The 18,483-nt window shown below is 48.6% G+C and overlaps 2 protein-coding genes and 1 long non-coding RNA gene across 19 annotated transcripts in view; 2 read left to right on the top strand and 1 right to left on the bottom strand.

The window, feature by feature from the left end:
• The window catches only part of GAB3 (GRB2 associated binding protein 3), a 57,602-nt gene extending 52,420 nt beyond the window's left edge, over nucleotides 1-5,182 (top strand). For all 3 annotated transcript variants that reach the window (XM_080553564.1, XM_080553563.1, XM_080553565.1), the window contains one exon: nucleotides 667-5,182. In XM_080553564.1, the coding sequence (XP_080409690.1) occupies nucleotides 667-783 (117 nt within the window). In that variant the 3' untranslated portion in view covers nucleotides 784-5,182. The remainder of the gene's footprint in view (nucleotides 1-666) is intronic.
• On the bottom strand, nucleotides 4,800-18,002 carry LOC308177003. Its single transcript, XR_013938767.1, has 2 exons — nucleotides 13,509-18,002; nucleotides 4,800-9,319 (listed from the first exon to the last, which is right to left on the bottom strand). It is a non-coding gene; the product is annotated as an uncharacterized lncRNA (long non-coding RNA).
• Nucleotides 18,003-18,154: 152 nt separating this feature from the next.
• Nucleotides 18,155-18,483, top strand: part of LOC308176992 (phosphatidylinositol-binding clathrin assembly protein-like) — a 30,179-nt gene continuing 29,850 nt past the window's right edge. For all 15 annotated transcript variants that reach the window (XM_080553554.1, XM_080553553.1, XM_080553551.1 and 12 more), the window contains exon 1: nucleotides 18,155-18,458. In XM_080553554.1, the coding sequence (XP_080409680.1) occupies nucleotides 18,329-18,458 (130 nt within the window). In that variant the 5' untranslated portion in view covers nucleotides 18,155-18,328. The remainder of the gene's footprint in view (nucleotides 18,459-18,483) is intronic.

The following is an 18,483-nucleotide window of genomic DNA, read 5'->3' as shown; positions in this document are numbered from 1 at the left end:
TTCATAGTCTCCCTTTCCTACTGGTTTTCCCCCCAGTCTCTCTGCAGTAACAAGTTTACAGCCCACGATAAATTCATCAGGTAAAACTGTACCATCTCTCGTAACACGGCAAAATGTGCACTTTTGTTCTTGCGTCTCCAAAAGCATTTTAATTTCTTTAGCAATGCTGAGAAACTGCAAACCCTGTTCCAAAGAGCTTCCAGCCTGCCCAGGCGGTGAGCAGGTACCGCAGCAAAGCCAAGACTGTTGTCTGTTGGGGAAGTTTGGTGTCCTGTATAGCTTTTTATCCATCAGTTAATACTCCTGAAGGCAAAAGACTTGGGACACCAAAGCTTCCTTAAAAGCAAACCGTTCCTCTGGTTAAACACAGGCAGGTTATCCCCAGCAGGATGGCCTGCATGACAAAGCAGTGATGATCTGCAGGGGAAGAGCCAGGGCAGCGGTTTCCTTGCTCAGCAAAGCAAGCTGGGCTGAGTGCTGGGGTGCCAGGTGGGTGATTGCAGCTCTGGCAGGCTGTAAAGCGGCGCTTCTGTCAGCTGATGTCACTGTGAGCTTCGAGGTGAAGCGAGGCAAGCAGGGAATAAGGGGTAACAGAAAATCAAGCCAGGTTTCGCTCGCATCCCTTTTCACAGCCTAAATAAATACGCTGTTTTTTGTCTCTCACAGAAACCGTTTCTTTCTGAGGAGCAGAGAGTGGACTACGTGCAGGTGGATGAACAGAAGACGCAGGCTTTACAGAACACTAAGCAGGAATGGACAGATGAGAGGCAATCAAAAGTTTAAAGGAAGAAGGTTGGGATCTGGAGGAGATTTTTTTTTTTTTTGCACTGGAACCACGACGTTAATGAAGCAGCTATCACAGAGCTCAAAGGCGGAGCTGTAAGATGCTTACGATCTCCCGAGGAGCGGCATTTTTACCAGAAACCTTTGATTTTGGCTGGAAATAGTATGTTGAATGAGTGAGTGGTTCGCTGGTGATTGAAGGAATGCATTACCCTTTTTACTGCCCTTACTGGTAAGCTACATGGTACCATTTTCTGTCATGATTCTGGGACGAGTCGTACACCTAACCTTAACAAATCCACTACACGTCACATTAATCTAGGTAGTCCTGCCTTCCCCCTCTGTTGCATAATTCCTAGTTGCTAAAGCTATTTTTTGACGTTCCTACATACACTGCGGGTGCTCAGGCTGCTTCTGGCAGCAGGCACCTGGCAGGTAGTGGTGACTAATCAACTAAGGGCTAAAATACTGAAACAATAAAATGAACTTTTTATATAGCGCTCAAGCAAAGAGAACTTGGGGAAATAGCTTTTTTACCCTGGGATTAAAAAGCCTGACTCCGAGCTGCTGCTGTCAGAAGCTCAAAACAGGAGTATGGACCGACAGGACCGGGACGCGCGGTCGCTGACCCTCCGACTGACGGTCATCGTGTGAAGCTTCTGCTCTCCGTTGTGGCTCGTGCTTGTCGCCTCTCTGTCTGATTACTACTGATGTTTTCTTCCTATCTCGAGGAGTGTCTTCAGCACAGCACAGCTGCTCCTCTAGCAGGAGGCTGCTGACACACAGCTCTTGGCTGGCCAAAAAATAGAAAGGGAAGCTGTGAGCCTGTTTCTGCAAGTCTTGGGAGACCTGGCAAAGGATCAAGAATGCTTTCATCCGAGCTGCAGAAGAAATGCAATTGGAATTGCTGGTAGCAGTCATCAAACTGATTGTTTCATCAGACCCACCCCAAAAAAAAAGGAGAATTAGGAAGCGCAGCGTGGTCTGCGAGAGGCTAGCGAGCCTGCCAAAAGCAAACAACAATGCGCTCACGCGGCGTAAGGACCTCTGCGTTCAGGAAGCTTATCTACCTTGGGACTTGTTAGGGGCGCTATCTCAGGATCACATATGTGTATAGTTTATGACATATTTAACTTTGAAAAGCTTGGCTGCGATCTGTGTTTTAAGGTGGCGCACAGCCACTCGAGCACTGGCAGCGTGGCCCACACTGGATCGGACCTGGCAGGCTCTGCTCCTGCAGGTAAGTCCCACTGGCCGTCGAGGTGTGATCCAGCCGGTGAGGACACCCAGCCAGGGCCCTTATGGAAGAAATCCTCTTTGACAGGGCCAAATCACTGGCCTCCCTCGTGTGCCTGTTGTACCACGATCATCTGACCTCCCCGAAATGCTTACAGACCAAGCAGAGGCTGTAGGAACATCACTGCAGACGTCGCTGGCACTGAAGGTCCCTCCTTGCTCTTCTCCCTTCTGCCTCCAGCCCCTGAGCTCTCGCAGGGTGGGAGACGGGGCCAAGTTGCATGTCCTGCTGGCAGGGGCAGCCTCGAGAGCAGAAATGCCGTTTTCCTCCTACCTCAAGAGAGCTGAAGTGCTCGCAGGCCTCGCCATTTCTTTAGAGCAGATGCAGAGCTGGGAGCTCCGTGGTGAGCACCCTGTAAGAACGAGTTTCGCCAGCAGCTTGGCTGACTCTCGGGCAAACTGGGCACTTGGCCCCATCCCAGAAATTGTCCTGGGTTAGAAAACAAGCTGCTTGAAACAGGGGGTTTACGCTGCAATGAAAGCTGATGCTCGGAAAAGCTTTGAAAATAGTCCAAGCTTTTCAGTGTAAATCTGGTGTGAAGTTTAGTTATTGAACCCCTTTTTTTTTGGTCCTAAAACTGATGTAGGCGAGTGCTGCGGGCGTAGCCGTGGGAGAGGGGAAGTGGGCTCAGGGTGGGGCTGTGGGGATCCGCACCTCTGCAGAGCTGTGCCAGAGAGGGCTGCAGTTAGAAACACGTCTGCCTCTGCTCAGAAGAACTGCCGCTGCAAGGCATACAAATAACAAATGTCACTGAAAGCTTTCAGCGTATGCTGCAGTATGGAGTTACATGTCTGGATGAGATGTGTATTGCATCAGGGGACCATCATGCTCAGGAGCCTTGCAAAGCACAGAAAGCATCCGCAAAGGGCAAGCACAATGATGCTAAGCTGCTGCAGAGCCCCAACTGCAGAGGGAGGGCATGCCAGCCTCCAATTCAGGCTGCGGCAGCGTGCAAATCAGTGTTTTACCGGAGTGTTTCTTTTCATGCTGTCAGAAAACCTGAAGTGGAAAAATACCAAGCTATCGAGAACAACTGTCACACTTGTTATTCTAGTTTGTTGTAAAACTATTTAAACTTGGACAAATGTGGCTACTGGGTCATTCAGAAGTTTAGGAAAGAGCAAGCTCTTTCGGTTTTATTTTCCTAAAAATATATAAATATTCAGCTTGGAGGTGGCTGTCCTTAGCTCAGTCTCCCCCTCAAACTTCCGCATGTCTCCTTCCTGCCCCTGGAGCTATCTTATCTCCATCAAACACAGCTTACTGGTTTCTAACTTTCACTTCTAAACTAAAAGCTATGTATGGGGTTTTGTTCAGATTTCTCATTTAAGGTCCTGCTCCAGGGTCTGTGACATGTATTCCTGTGCAAGTACAATGCACAAAACAGGAGCAATTAAAATGCAGAAGTTTAAAAGCAGAGCAGTCCTCCCCAAATGCTTTTTGTCCCCTCCACATAGTCAAATTGTGCAATACTCCAAAGAGGGTATAGAAAAGGAGGGTGGTGTGAGGATGGCAAAGGCTGACTGCAGAGGTCACCCCCATCATTAGGGATTTCAGTCTGAAATGGAGCCACCACCTCGCCATGGTCCACCAGTAACGCACCCGCATGCTGCTGTCAGTATCCCTGCAGCCTGCTGGCAGGAGCAGAGATGTTGCAGTGCTCAGTAAATTCTGCTCGCTGGCCAAAGAGGAAAGAAAAACTGTGAAAGCACCTGAAAACTGAATGAGCTTTTGACAGTGCCGTGTCTGAAAATGTAGTTCAGGCAGGATGCCAGGCACGCCTCTGGCAGCCTTCCCTGTTTGCTGCAGGGCTATTGTTTCGTCATCTGTATGTATTTCGTAAAAAAATCAGGGGAGTTGATGCAGAGGGAGGCTCTGCGCCTTTGTGAGCGTGGCATGGCCAGCAGCCCCTTCTGAAGCTCCTGTCTCCTGGGGAGCTGGCTTTGCCCTGCTCGGGACCTGTAGTGCCTTCTCCAGCACCGCTGGGGGTTCTTGGTCAAAGTGGAGAAGCATTAAACAAGCGGAGTGGGTTTTGTTTAATTAGCAGCGTCGCCGTGCGGGGTTTGCAGGTGCAGCTGGACTGCGTGATGAGATGGAGGACAGGTGGACGGTGCTGGCGCAGTGGTTGCTGTGCGAGCCCCGCGAGGAGGTTGTGGGGTCCAGCTGGTTCCTGCATCGCTGGCACCGTGGGGTGCTAGCCCGGCACGGCACAGGCGGGAGGAGGTCGGGGCCGGCACGGAGCTCTGCTGCCAAATAGTCTGTGGCCAGTGGGTGCAAGAACACCTGCTGGAAATAAATCCTACGGAATAGAAAGAGATTAAACTGCTCTGAACTTCTTTCCCGAGGAGAGCAGGATTTAAGTGCTTGCTGGGAGTTGCGCTCGGTCCCGAGGTCTTCGCTCAGTTTGAGTTTAACACAGCCGCATTCTGCAGTCCTTCAGTGGTCACGCAGAGCATAGCAGGATCCAGGACTCTTGCTTTTTGGACTAAACCGTATTTTCCATTTATAATTCCTTTATTACAGGAGACAGCATTAAATACCTTACCGTCAGATAGGAACACTTTACCTGAGAAATGCCAACAGCCATTTAACTCGAGCCAGGTGGTTTCCACCTGCGCGCTTTTGCCAAGGGTAGTGCCCGCTCTCTTCCGTGCCGCTGATTACATCATAGATGTACATTTTGGAGTTGCGTTGACTTTCAGTGATTCAGTGGTTGAGGAATTCAAAGACCATCAGATGCTGTGATGAGAATGAAGCACAGGGCAATGCCTTTCCTTTGTTCCCCTGTTCCGCGAGAATTGCTCAGGTTTGAAAAAAAAAAAAAAAAGCCACCAAAATAGCAGACTTTGCCATTTCGAAGCCAGAATATTTTTTGTTCAAATAAGAATAAACTTTTTGTGTTGTGCAAATGAAGCATTATACTTTTTTTTTTGTATTTGTAAATCTGTGGGGAAGCATTAAACAGTCATCTGTTACGAAGGAGTAAGTCATTGATAGAGCGGAGGGGCTCTCCCTTCCTGACGTTTCATTGTAATGTTGGTTGTATATATTTGCACATTAAACTGTGTATCTTTTTTTTCTAATAAATTAATATAAAACATAGCTGTGATCTTTATTTATTTTGATAAGCAAAGGGAAACCTCCCACATCTTTCATTTCATGCTTTCTCCATTTTTCAGCCATTATTAGGCTGTGACTTGTTCATATAAACTATTTGAATGTGAATTCAAACAAATCTGCAAACCGATGTCACACACCCGTGTGTCAGGAGATCATCTGCAGGTGCCTTGAGGAACAAGCAATGATGAAGCTGTGGCTGCATCCTCCTGGGATGTGGGTGAGTGGCTCCTGCTGCAGCCCAGGAGGAAGGGGCTGTGCTTTTGCTGCCCAAAGAAGGAGCCTCCAAACGCTAGTTTGCTCAGGAAATGCTCTGGGTTTGGATACAAAGACTGGTCGCTATTTCATCTGATCCTTTAATTGTCCTGTGCTGAGGAGCTTGGATGCTGTCAGTGCGATTTCCCCACTGAGCAGGTGAGGTGGGATCCTCCCAACACATGCGTCTTGGGATTTCACAAATGAAGCGAGGCAGTCCGTGGGAGCAGAGCTGCTAACAAGACAAGCGAGGTAGTTTGGGATGCCGTTTATTTATGGCTTTGGGCACAGTTACCTTCTGGGATGGGGGGGCTTCATGGTCCTGGTGGGACACCCGCTCCTCCTTGGGCACCTCCTAGCTCAGGGGCACCCCAAGCAGCTTGGACAGGGGCAGCCCAGCCTTGGGAACGTGCCTGCTGAGCTCCAAATCACACTCGGGGGTCAGCAGGTAATGGGACTGGAACGAGGTTATGGAAGGCTCAGGAAGCTCTCGGGCTTCTCGTCACTAAAGTACAAAGTACTTTAGGGATTTTTCAGGTGTGCTTGGAGGGGCAGGGACTTGCCCAGGCCCAGTGCCAGCAGCAAAAATCCTCTGGGTGTGTTGGGCCATAGCCCTGTCCTTCTGCCCCCAGTTAATGTGGGCTGCCTGCTGTGTTTTGATGGGTCTTAAGATCTGCATTTCCCCCAGACACCATCCAGAGCTCCTCTCCTAGTTGTTTTGGGCAGCCAGGGACTTGGCTGTACTGGTTACACGCTGACAGCCTTGGGTGTCAGCAGCAGCACCTCCAGCGCCTGGCAAGGAGCAGCGGGGCAGGGGCTCGGCCCCTTCCACCCTCTTGTAATGCCGGGCTTCCCTCGGGAGGCCCGGCTCTGCTGGTGGGCTCCTACTGAGGGTTTCAGAGCTTGATGTGTGACCTTCTCAACAGCGCAAGCCAGACCAAGAAAGGAAGCCCCCTAGAGAGGAGGTCTGAGCTGCTACCCTGCATAAAACCACCTATTCCAGGCTCCCGAGCCTCTGATTTAATTTCTTAAAGAAGCATTTGCTCCATAGGGAGCACTCTTTCAGCCTGCAAGCTACTTTTAAATAACTGCTGGGCAATTCCACTGAAGCTGGCAAATAAAGCTCCCAAAAAAGCACAGGGGCTTTCCAGCAGAAGGTGTACTTGGCTTTGGTGCATGTTTTATCTGTGAGGATGAGGCCATGAGCAGGATAGCGGGCAGGCTGTTTGCAGCACAAAAATAAGAGACGTCAGGGTTTTTAAGTTATTTTAAAAATAAAAAAATGGAAGATTCATCATTTCTTTGGCTTGACTTCCTCTGCAGTTAGTCAGAAATCATCAGGAAATGCCACCTAAGGAAATCCTTCCCCATCTGCATGCTCAGCAGAAGGAGCGCGTGCATGCGGAGGGGAAGGCGAGGGAGGTTTCTGTGTTCCCAGGCGAAGAGCTGCGTGACCCTGCAGGGACGGCTCGAGAGCAAGCCGCTGACTGGCGCACAAAGCAAAAAGGACAGGGAAACAAAGGAAAGATGGACGGGGAGATGAGCAGCAGAGATGGGCGAGGGTTTGGAGCAAAGAGAAGAGCAGCTGTGGACATGGAGTTTGATTCCTGTAGATGAGATGCTGCACAGAAAAGGCTACGTAGGTGAACAACCCCAAATTCAGTTTTACAGGCTAGGACAAAGTCTAGATCTTTCCTAATTTCCTTATGGAGAAAAGGACCTGTATTGCATTATTCTGTAGCAGTGATTAAAATGTGGTGGGGTTTTGTTGTTTGTTTTAAGCTCCATTTTGCGTTACCTTGAGCTCCCTGGCTTGTGCAGACCCAGCCTTCAGAGCTCACCTTCAGGGGCTCTTTGGCATGCAGGACAGCAGACCCCAACCCATGCCTGTAGGCCCCCAAGCCGCTGCAATACAGATTTGCTATCAGAAAAGCAATATCCCCCATGAACAGCCAGAAAAGTATTAAAAACTTGATTTCCCCGGTAACTCTGCCGCTCACACCTCTGCCGAGTGGAGTATCTGGGCAGAAGGCGCTGGCACAGAGACCTCAGTGAGTGGGGCGGCAGCGATGTGGTCAGAACGTCAGCCCAGCGTTGAGCAACCTGTTTGTCAAACACCGGCCCAGCCGCTTCCTGGGGCGCTGCCCGCTTCCCCTCATGCAAGCTGTCCCAGTACAAAGGGCCAAGGTCGGGGCAGGCGGGGAGGAAGGCAGCCAGAGAAGCTCCCGGTCCTGGAGCGAGGCCGTGCCGGGCAAAAGCGAGCCCTGGTGGGACTGTGAACACACAGCCTCGGGAAGTGCCAAGGGACGCACGGGAAGCTGGCAGCAGGGCCTGCCTGCGGCTGAGCCTCCTTTTCAGCCCCCAAAACCTTTGGGGGAAGTCTTAGATTTTTAACTATCATTTGGAGTAACTTTCATGGAAGTCTCCAAACAGATCTTATGGCTCTGCTAAGAACTGGATGCTGGTTTTAAGCTAAGTGAACATGGTGCTGTTGCCAGAGATGGTATATAGTCAGGGAGGGTGCTGGTGGAAGATGGCGTTTGGCAGGATTCCTCGGTCTGCTCGTGCTCACAAGCAGCAGAGGGACGTGTGACCAGCAGCAGTGCCTGCAGCCCGGCCCAAAATGCACCGGGCAAATCCTTAGACCTCAAGTAAAAGCAATTCCTTTGGATTTCTTTTTGCAAAACAGCATTTTTCATCAGTGTTGCCTACAGGATTAACTGCAGTTGTCTGTTTGGGTTTGCCAGCAGCGGGTGCCAACGTAGCAGCTGCTGTGCCAGGATGGGAACAGTGGCACAGACCCTGCAGCTGTACAACCAGCAGTTCAGCTGCTGCCATTCCCTCACACCTCCAGCAGGACAAAGGTGTGTGCACCCGGTGAGCTGGGAGCACGGGTCAACCTCGGTCCAAACTCCCCTCCTGCAGTGCCCGGGCTCCCCTGTCCCAGGAGACAGCAGCATCTCGCTGTGCCGTGGTGCTGCACTTGCATGTGTGGTCCATACAGCATCGACGTGCTCTGCGATGTGCCGTGGCCACCTGCTCCAAGCCACTGGTGTCCCCGTTCTGCCTGCCGAGCTGTCCTCCCTGCTGTGCATTTCTGTAGGGGATTAATTCCCAGGACTTTTCCTCTTCTCCCGCTGGAGCTGCAGCAGCTGTGCAGGCTCCCATCCAGGGAACACCACCAGTTTGGGATGCAGGAGGCTTCGTAGTCCCTGTTCTTGTTATCTTTACCACTCTCCCACTCTCACTTCTAGGCAGGCAGACAAATGTCCACGTTAATGATATTGTTTTCACCCTGTGGCATATGGGCTTTTGCGGTCTTTGGGCTGTTTGCAAAACACCCAGAGCAGGACACAGCACCCAGCACAGCTAATCCGGGGCTGCAGCTGGTCCCTTGACCTGCCCTGGCACAGCGGTGGGTGGCGCGGCCGTGTGGGGCAGCCCGACCCGTGGCGCTGCAGCGGGTGCTTCTGCCCCGCCGCAGCCCTGCTTCCCTCCCAGCCGCCGCCCCGGAGGAGAAAGCAAGAGTTTTTCCTTCGTGAGCTGTGATGTTCCTTGTTTTCAGGGGTGAGGACACCTGTAAAATCCCAGATGGAAATAAGCCGCCAAACCGGTGAAGAGCAGGCAGGCCACGGGGTTCACGTGCGGGCTGGAGAGGAGCAGGACAAGCTGCCCGAGATGTTGTCGGAAGCGGAGTGTTACTGGGGGTTGCCAGGATTCAGTTCTCATTTCCACTGATTATTGTTATAGGCAGAAGAGGAACTGCTCCATGGTGGAAAAACAGGGTTGTGAGTGCGGTGTGAAGTTCAAGGGTGAAGGGACGGCAAGGCGTAGGGTGAGAGGTGGTGTTTGACAGGTACAATGGAGCTGGAGAAAACAGAGAGCAGCTTTCAGCACACAAACGTCTCTGCTGTTGTCTGCACGTGCCACCAACCCGGACAACTCTAGTACTGCAGGAGAAAACAGGAGCCAAAGCAACTGCAATGTGAAATCCCATCCCTAACTGGCCATATCTAAGAGGTAAAGTAATAACACCATAAACAGCTAATGAAAGCCTTAATTTTAACTTATCACAATGACAGGCAACATAAAAACATACTTGCTGAGAGTGAGACATGTATGGGCCGGGCCTGTTAACACGTATGGGTTTCAGAGTTTGGAAACGTGCATGAAAAGCAGTCACAGGGATTTTAGCGGCCAGGTCAAAGTGGCCTGCAGTGCCACGGTGCTCGCTCAGCACCCCCAGCACGCCTGTGCCCAAATGGCAGGAAAAAAGAAGGTGTGATGGAAGAAGCATCAATCTGCAACTGAGAGGCAGGCCACGGAATGAATTAAACCCTGCGAAAAGCCTTCGTGGGAGGCCATGCCTTACAGGACATGAATACACCACTCCTCAGTCAATGTTTCTCTCTCACGTGGATCCCCTGGTGCTTCATACGGTGTGAGCTCCCATTAGGCTGTTCCTGGGGTTAGGATGTTCACAAGTTCGGTCTGTCAGTCCCGAGACAAACCCCTAGCAAGTTATTTACTAGTTTATTTAATTGTCCTGCGGCCATGGTGCTGCTTGCTGGATCCAGCATTTTCCCATAAAACAGACAGAAGGAAGAGCCGGCTCGGGCCCCCTCCCCACCACGAGCACCCCCTGTCCTCCCCAGGTGCTCCCAGCAGGGTTAATTTTATGTTATATAAAAAAAATCCATCTCCTGGACGGTTTTGAATCCACTGCATTCCAATGGCATTGAATTAGTTCTTGTTTCACTTGCAAGGACAGGGAATTAAAATAAGCATCTCGGTTTCAAACACTTGTAACTCACTCCTATTTACTTCTACTTCCACTTCTTGCTTTCAGGATCAGCTTTTCAAAGGTTTGTGAGCACCTAGTAACACAGGGAGCTGCCTCGAGGGCATGCACAAGTGCCTGAGCTTGTTTATCCGTGACCTTTTTATTTTTTTGACAGTCAAGATAAAAGATCTGTGCTGGTTTGCCCTTATCTTCTGTGCTCCTGCACACTGAAGGAATTTTATACATTACAAGACGGAAGATTTTCCTTTATACACTTCTGCATCTTTGTCCCTCTGAATTCAAGCTTAGCTAAATGCCTCGTATTTAGCCGTTATTTTTCACTCCCATTCATTTATTTGGTACACAAATAATGCCCGCTGGACTGTAATTTCCAGGACTGCTTTAAGCTGATTTTAATGCAAGATTGTTTGTTATTGTCAGGTTTATATGTGTCTGAAAGCTACACTGCTGGTTCCTTCCTCTGTTGTCATGGTGGCAGCCCCACAATCCAATCAGTGCCCCAGCCCGAAATCCTTCTTTTGTAAAGCAGGTCCTCTCCTCTTCCTCGGTGGGGATGGGAACATCTCCGATCCTCTTTGGTCCAGTACAACAATTTGTGTAATTTTATTAGCTGATGAGTTTAGCTGTCCTTGTTCTCCGCGGTTATTAAGTTAAAATGATTGGTGTTAGAGCAGAAGAATGGCTGTGCTTGTCCTGACCAAGGCTCCTCCAAGCAAGGTCAGAAAGCAAACACCAAATCAAGAACCCACCAAAAATCTACAGATGGCTTTAAATGGCATTTCTGCCCCTTTGTCTCGTGCTCTGAGACACAACCTCAGTCATTCTGCTCTGACTTTTCCAAACCACGGTGTCGGGCTGGCTGCAGGCTGAGGGGATTGCAAGGCTCCCACTCTCCTGCTTGGAAAGGTTCCCAAAAGTTCACTAATTATGGCCAAATCAGCCCCAGACGTATGGCTGCAGCACCTGCGCTTACGTGACGCTGTTGGCTAAGCTCCCCAAAAAGCCTCTTGCAGAGAAGCACCCTGAAACAAGTGCCAAGGTGATGGGAAGAGAATGGGTGAAGCCGTTCCTTGGTCAGCTGTCAGCCCGAGACTTCTGCAGTGCCTGGAGGAGGGCTAGAAAGCCACTTGCTCAGATACCAATTAATTACACTTTATTAGGTGTCAGGTAATGTGGGCAGCACCTGTCATGATCAGAACTGCTCACGTGTACGCACGCACATACAGGCTTCTGGCCAGCCAACAGCTCATCCTGGGGGAGCCCCAAAGTCGAACCTGTGCTCTGGACCCCTACTGTTACACGAGGACTCATCTTTCAGCCTAAACTTCAGATCCTGAATTTCCGTGAGATTCCTCCTGCTTTTCTGAACCGACGAGCCATTATTAAATTCATAATGTAACAGACCAAACTGGAACAGTTAAAGTAATTCTATTACAGTGTTTACTTTGTGTTGTGGCATTCATTTTATCCTTTAAAAAACACTGAATTGCAATGTCAAGAGGTCAAAGAAAGGGTCATAACTCCAGATTGTTCTTTCCTTTCCGTTCTTGCTTTTCTCCTTTCTGTAGACAAAGTCAGCGATTTAAAAGCTGAAACTTCAACAGCAGCTTGGATTTCCCCGCAGGTGTCAGGGCCGCTCTGGGTGCTGCAGCTGGCTGGAGTAGCAGAGGTATCCCCTTAGAAGAGCTCCAAACTCCCCCTGGGATTGCTCACAGCCACTCAGGTGGTGTCTCTTGATGGCAAGCTTTTCAATGAAGACAAGCTTTAGCTTTCCGAGCGTGCACCTGATTTTGGAAGCAGCTTTCTTTCGGACTTTAGAGAAACACACATATCCGAGGTGTTGAAACTGCTTTCTGTTGCATTTCCAAGAAGCACACTTCATCGAGCTTTCCTCACGGCGCTCCCAGCCCCATCCTTTTTTTCCTAAGAGCAAATTTCCTCCAACCAATCTCTCTCTTGCCATTTTCAGGCCACATTTGTTTGCCAGTCTGTATGTTTCAGTAACTTCATTGATGTCAGTGAAACAGAGGTAAGTGGATCTGTTCCAGGTTTACATAAAAGTAAGCAAGCTCCATTTAAAAAGGAGCTTTTATGATTTACTTGCCCAGCAAACTTTTCTCTTCTCTTTCATCCATCTCTTTTATGATTCCTCTTTGTGCACCACTTGTGTCCTTCCACACAGAAAGTGAGCTGGGAATTGCACTCTTTGGCACTGATCTTCCTTTGCATCTTCACCTTTCTCCTTGTTTCATTACTCTTACACTACATTTTTCTTTTAAATTATTCTCTGTAAGAGCTGCTTATTCAGGCCTGTCTCTCCCTGGAATTCTCTCTGATCCTTCACTAAAAAAAACAACTCAGACATAAAAATGAGTCTGAGTTTCAGCCAGGCAATGAAAACTTCCAATGACAGACTCTTGATCTGATCTCTTGGTATTTTGCAGTCATGCAAGATTTGGATGAATTTAGCCATAAAGAGTCCCAGTTATGTAGCTAAACGTCTTATCCACATTTTACAATACAGATGGAGGGAAATGAAGACCTTTAAAAAAAGACTGGCAGAATATCCCACCCACAAATCCAAGTTGGACAAAAGCGTGATATTTTTTTTCTTTCATGTCTCTGCTAAGGGAAGAATTAATCTACTAGCAGGTTAAGGTTCTCATTTTGGCTTTAGACTTTTTCACACAATGCTCATGTCTCATTTCTCTCCTGGAGACCTTTGAATCCAGCAGCCAATAGTAACTAAACCTAGCAGCAGTAAAGGTCCCACAGACACTCTGCTTTTGCAAAGTTTGTGGAAAACAGGCAGCCAAGCAGCAAGGCCTACTAGTGTCTCTACAGAGAGACTGGCTGTGGCAGGAATTCTCCCCTTATCGGCTATCGGAGTGCTCAGGCAGGAAACCAGCATGGAGCCCCCATGGCAGCAACGAGGAAACCAGGCCCTGCTACTTCTGAGGCTCACAGAGTTGCATTTCCTTCCCTTGTGGGCAGGAGTGACAGCAACTCATTTTTCAGACACTTAAGTGTCAGACTTAAGTGTCTGAATCTGTGTGAGAAGCAACTTTACTTACAGCTTACACTTCTGCTAGGATGCCTTGCTGCCCTCCAGGAAAGAAGCTAACTGCAAGTCTTCAGTTCTCTCAGACTTAAATTGGGATTGAACAACTCTCATTAAATGTAGCGTGTCACACCTTTGAGATCAGAATCACACTATTTACAAAAAATATGTGGTAGGCATTTTTATCTCACCTGTATGTAGCAAAACAGCAGGCACCGGTAAGGTGGGTTCTGTCATAGCTTGGATTCCATGCTGCTGAGCAGATGGTATTTATTGTCAAAACTACTGCTAATCTGTTTGCATTCTCCAGGCTGTAGGTGCAGCCAGCCTGAAGCACGTTCACTACTCATTACTGAAATATTCATTTTCCCAGAAAGCCATCTGTGTCATTCGGTCATGGCAGAAGTCCAGAAATGTCCCATTCTCTCCACCACCACCACCTCCCCCAAACTGTTTATTTGCTGTCAGATCTGGACTATGTTTCCTGTCTCCTTTCTGCAGAAGCCCTCGTCACTTGGGCTGCAGTAAGCACAGGGCAGCAAAATGAATGAATTATATCATTTCCAGTTTTTCATCCTCACAAATACGAATCTGAGAGTCTAAAGGTGCAAGAAGCGTGGCTAAGAAAGAAGATTTGCTAACAGAGCAACCTGAACTGAATTATATCATGTACTGCTTTCACATTAAAGGGGGTAAGGCGAGAGAGAGAGGAAAGGAGCATTATAGAGGTACCAATTTGGTGTAAAAACAAGAGCTGCCAGCTATTTCACGTAAAGCGCGCTGTCCTTCTGGCTGCAGCCTGCCAGAAGCACAGGTGCAGAAACAAGCAGGCCAGCTCGAAGGGCTCCTGCAGAAACACACTCTGCAGAGCTGCTAAGAGGAATAATATCTGCCCTAAAAACATTGATACTTCCTTGTCTCCTCGGGACTAATGATGCATTCAGCACAGGCGAGCTGAGGAGAGGTGGGTAAGGTATTGCTTCTTATTTACGTACCTCCCAATTAAATTTCTATGCAACAATTTGCATAGCTAATTGTGCATCATTCATAGTGCCATGGCACAGCCCTCTGTAAATATGCCTGCAATTTAGGATGATGAATGCGCCTTGTCATCCACCTTAGGGGGTGGTAACTGAGACTTCTTCCTTATCTGATGTGAAGGGTGTAGAATTTCACCCAGACGCACCTGTTACTAACAAAATAAAGTTCTGTGTTGCATCAGAAATGTAGATGTGTATCTCAAGGTGCATGGTTGACAGCCTGGATTAGCTCGTCACTGATTTCTTCCCCTTCATACTAACATAAATCCCCTTTTTGCCTGTAGGCCCTTCGAACTGCAGGACGTAAGAGGTGTTTGATGGCAGGGTGCAACATCCCAGAGAAATGCAGGGGTGAACTTGAACCAAGTCCCTACAAATTATTTCTATTATTTCTTCTTTATCAAGCACTTCTGTATAATATTAAGTATTTTAACACATATCTAGCAATAGATGCACTTGGAAAAAAAGCAAATGGTTCTGGTTTCCTTATAAATGTATAAGCAGCAAGTACCTCATTTCCTTATACATATAAATTGTGTTGCATAGCAGAATAATTTCAGTATCGAAGAAGAAGCAGCTTCTGAGAAATGTTTTACCTGCTTTACAGATATTTATAACGATTCTTTCCCAAGTACACTGACTGTGTGCTAATACCTCTGATTTTCCTTCTGGACAGACACCTTGGTCTTCTTGACCGCACTATTTCCAAGAATCTTACGAGAACAACAACATAGATGACTTTTATCCTTTTGTTGAAGGTTGCTGAAATTCACCAACAGATCCATAAGATATCAGGTGTCTCTGATGGCTATTAGCCATCTTGCCTACCTAAGTTTTGCTCCTTCTGGAAAATGCGAGTAACACCATATTGACAATGGATATGAATAACAGAGGTTGCCCCCAGTAGCTGGTGAGTCTCCTTCCCTGGAGATCTCCAGTGCTGTTCTGAATGGGACCTGAGCAACCTGATCCACCATTGAGACCAGACCTGCTTTTAGGTCAGGCTGAAATACATGATCCCTAGCGGTCCTTCCCAAACCAGATTTTCCTATGATCCTATGACCATGGCAGATGCACCTGTAATATGTTTTATGATTTGGAATAATTCTTTTGAGTAACCTATCTCCCCGTAATCTGTCATCTGGAATAGGAATCATGCAGGCACTCAGTTTAATTAATGAATTAAACTGGCAGAAGGCATGTTTATAAAGCAATCCGCTGAGGTGGCCTCAATACAATAAAAAAAAAAAAACATGCCAGTGTTTCCTATCGGTTCGCTTCTAGGTTTCACAGATTGTTTGTTGTGATAGCCTGGGCAGAAGTTCATGCTGAAGGGCATGATCTTCAGTCACCCAAGTTGTGCGCAAGGTGGACTGAATTTGGAGCGAGCTTAACGGCCTGAATAAAGACAGAAATTTGAACTCATATTTGGGCCTGACCAGTAAACCCAGTGCAGACAGATATAGCTGCCTAGCCAATGGGACACACTGAACTCTGACACTTTTGTGAAATTTTGGCTTTTTGAAATAGAACAATATAGGAAATTCCCTGTTGGGGATGAAGGTAGTGCTGAATAGTTGTTGTGCTTCAGCTCACACCCTCACTTATTTCGAAATAGCTTCCCTGTTTAGACAAGCCCTAAGAGACTGAGACATTTATAATGAGTATTTAATCTTTCCATCTCTTTTCTTACTGTTTTGATGTTTCCTCAGGCTTTGAAGCTTCAAAATTATTTTTCCAGAAACTATGAGTCTTAAGGCAAAAATAAGGCAACTAGAAACTGACTGCTGCCAGTACGAATAAAAAGTTTATAAGCTTTTTCTCCACAGGAAATGTTCATGATCTTCATTAGCAGTGACCACGTTTTAATGCATTAATGCCCTTAGGGTTATAGAAATACTTCATTCACAACTTTATCCACCCTGGATCATAGGACCGCTAATGTTTCTATGGTGGCATCATGCCTTTCAACAGGATCTTTATTGTATGCATGTTTTGAAGGACAAATGGCTACACGTTTTTCAGATAAAATCAGGTCTGAAGACACTCACCGAGAATGCAGCACCTGAGGCAGTGGTCTCTTCCGAAGTTTTCCTGTGCAGTTGAGTACTGAATGAGTCCTCACCGGGGCCTCAAGGCATGACGGAAAAATAATTAATGATTCGCAGCAGCAGCAAAACTTCCTCATTGTCATTCAGGGAAATACTGTCTTTGGAAACCATAATGCTAGAATAACAATCACGTCACAACAGCCATTTGGAGGGCTGTGTGGAGCAGCACAGAATATAAGAAGTAAGCATTTGCTTTTCGTGGTGGGGATGGATGTCCTTTTCAGGCTGGAATCATAAATCAGAATTATTTTTACCTCAGTTTCCCTGTGATGTCCAGTTTGAAGTAATGTGCTATCACTTTATTGATACTCTTGAACTCTATTGCAGAAAACACCTCTCCTCACTCTGCTACATGTTCAAAAGGGAAATTCCTCATCTTGGTCTGGAAACTCAAACATACTTTCACAGAAGGCAAAGCGTGTGTGGTCACCAAACAGGCAAAGGAGCAAATCCCAAGTCAGATGTTTTCTCCAGAAATGCTTTTTGCTCTCTCTTCTTACTCCAGGAAGAGATGCCATTTATGTGGATGAGAAGAGATGATGGCTTCTTAAAGAATATTTTGAAAATCAAGCTGAGCTGACCCATTTGAGCAAGCCAGATCCCAAACAGGACTATTGATTTCCTGGTGTAGAGCAGCTCTCCTCAGGAGAAGACCTTGCTCATTTCTCTCATGCTGTGTAAATCTCTGCCGTATTTGTAGCCAACTAATGAGTTGGTATGAAAACAGCCAGGACAGCAGGACCAAGGGAATCACTTGTGAGCGACTGAGCCTACCAGTGTTAGGCTGTTTGTTTAAGTCTGCTGGCGAGGTGTCATTAACATTTGATTGATGATTGTTCGAAGTATTTTGCTGGTAACAGTCCAGCTGTAACAGGCTGGTGGCCGCATGACAGAAACCACTGCCACGCTTGGCAAAAGCTAAGCACGCTCTTGCTCGCTTTCAGGAAAATAGCAAACAAATGAGCTCCCACACAGTGAACTACCACTCCTCACCCCAGTTTTGGCTGCACCCCTCACCCAGTTCTTGTCCTGCCCAGTTCTTTGCTGTACTTTAAGTAAACAATGTCCTCAATATTGGGTCAATGCCCGCCACATGGGAGCAGGCCCCAGGGTCACCTCCTGTCAGGCTCCTCAGTGGCCCTGGGGTGGGTGCATGGCCGAAGGATGGGGACTCGGTGTCAGACACTGGATGTGCCATCGGCTCTACGAGATGGGCCGTGTTTCATCCTGTTATGGATCTGCTTGTGCAGATAAATCCAGCAAGGGACAAGTTTTTTGAGGAGCACTTATTCCGACAGCATGAGGTGATACTGTACGGTACTTTTACACCCCCACGATCCCGCAGGAGCCAATGTCACTGCCCAAGGCAAACTGAGACTACCCGGCCCACAAAAACCTGTGGTGAAAAAGTGCTATTAAATCATTTCTTCCACCGCTTCGACGGTGCTTCTCCTCAGCCGGGCACAGGAGGGTCGCCTCGCTCCGCGCGCAGCCCCTGGGCAGTCACTGCCGCAGGGGATACCTCGGGCTACGGCTACGGCGCGTGCATACGTGGTACGGGGAAACCGAGCCGGCTCCTCAATCCCCGCACAACCCCGGGGGGCCGGCGGGGAGGGCCGCGAGGCTGTGGCAGGGCTCCGGCCGCCTCCCGGGGCGGAGCGGGGCGGCCTCTCGGTCACCTGACGGCTCCGCCGCCGCCATTTTGTCGGGGAGTGGAAATGTGAAAGGAGAAGGCGCGGCGCAGCCCGGGCCGGCTGCTTTCCTCCTCCTCCTCCTTCTCATCCTCCTCCTCCTCCTCATCGTCCCCGGCCGTCTTCCTCGCCGTCGTCCTTCCCCGGGGGAGGCAGCGGGAGCCCCGCCATGTCGGGGCAGTCGCTCACCGACCGCATCGCGGCGGCGCAGCACAGCGTCACCGGCTCGGCCGTCGCGAAAGCCGTCTGCAAGGCGACGACCCACGAGGTGATGGGCCCCAAGAAGAAGCACCTGGACTGTGAGTAGGGGCCGTGTCGGTAGCC

The sequence above is a fragment of the Anser brachyrhynchus genome, assembly GCF_964034855.1.
Source record: "Anser brachyrhynchus genome assembly, chromosome: 13".
NCBI classification, from domain to species: domain Eukaryota; kingdom Metazoa; phylum Chordata; class Aves; order Anseriformes; family Anatidae; genus Anser; species Anser brachyrhynchus.
This window is presented reverse-complemented; position numbering and strand designations above follow the sequence as displayed.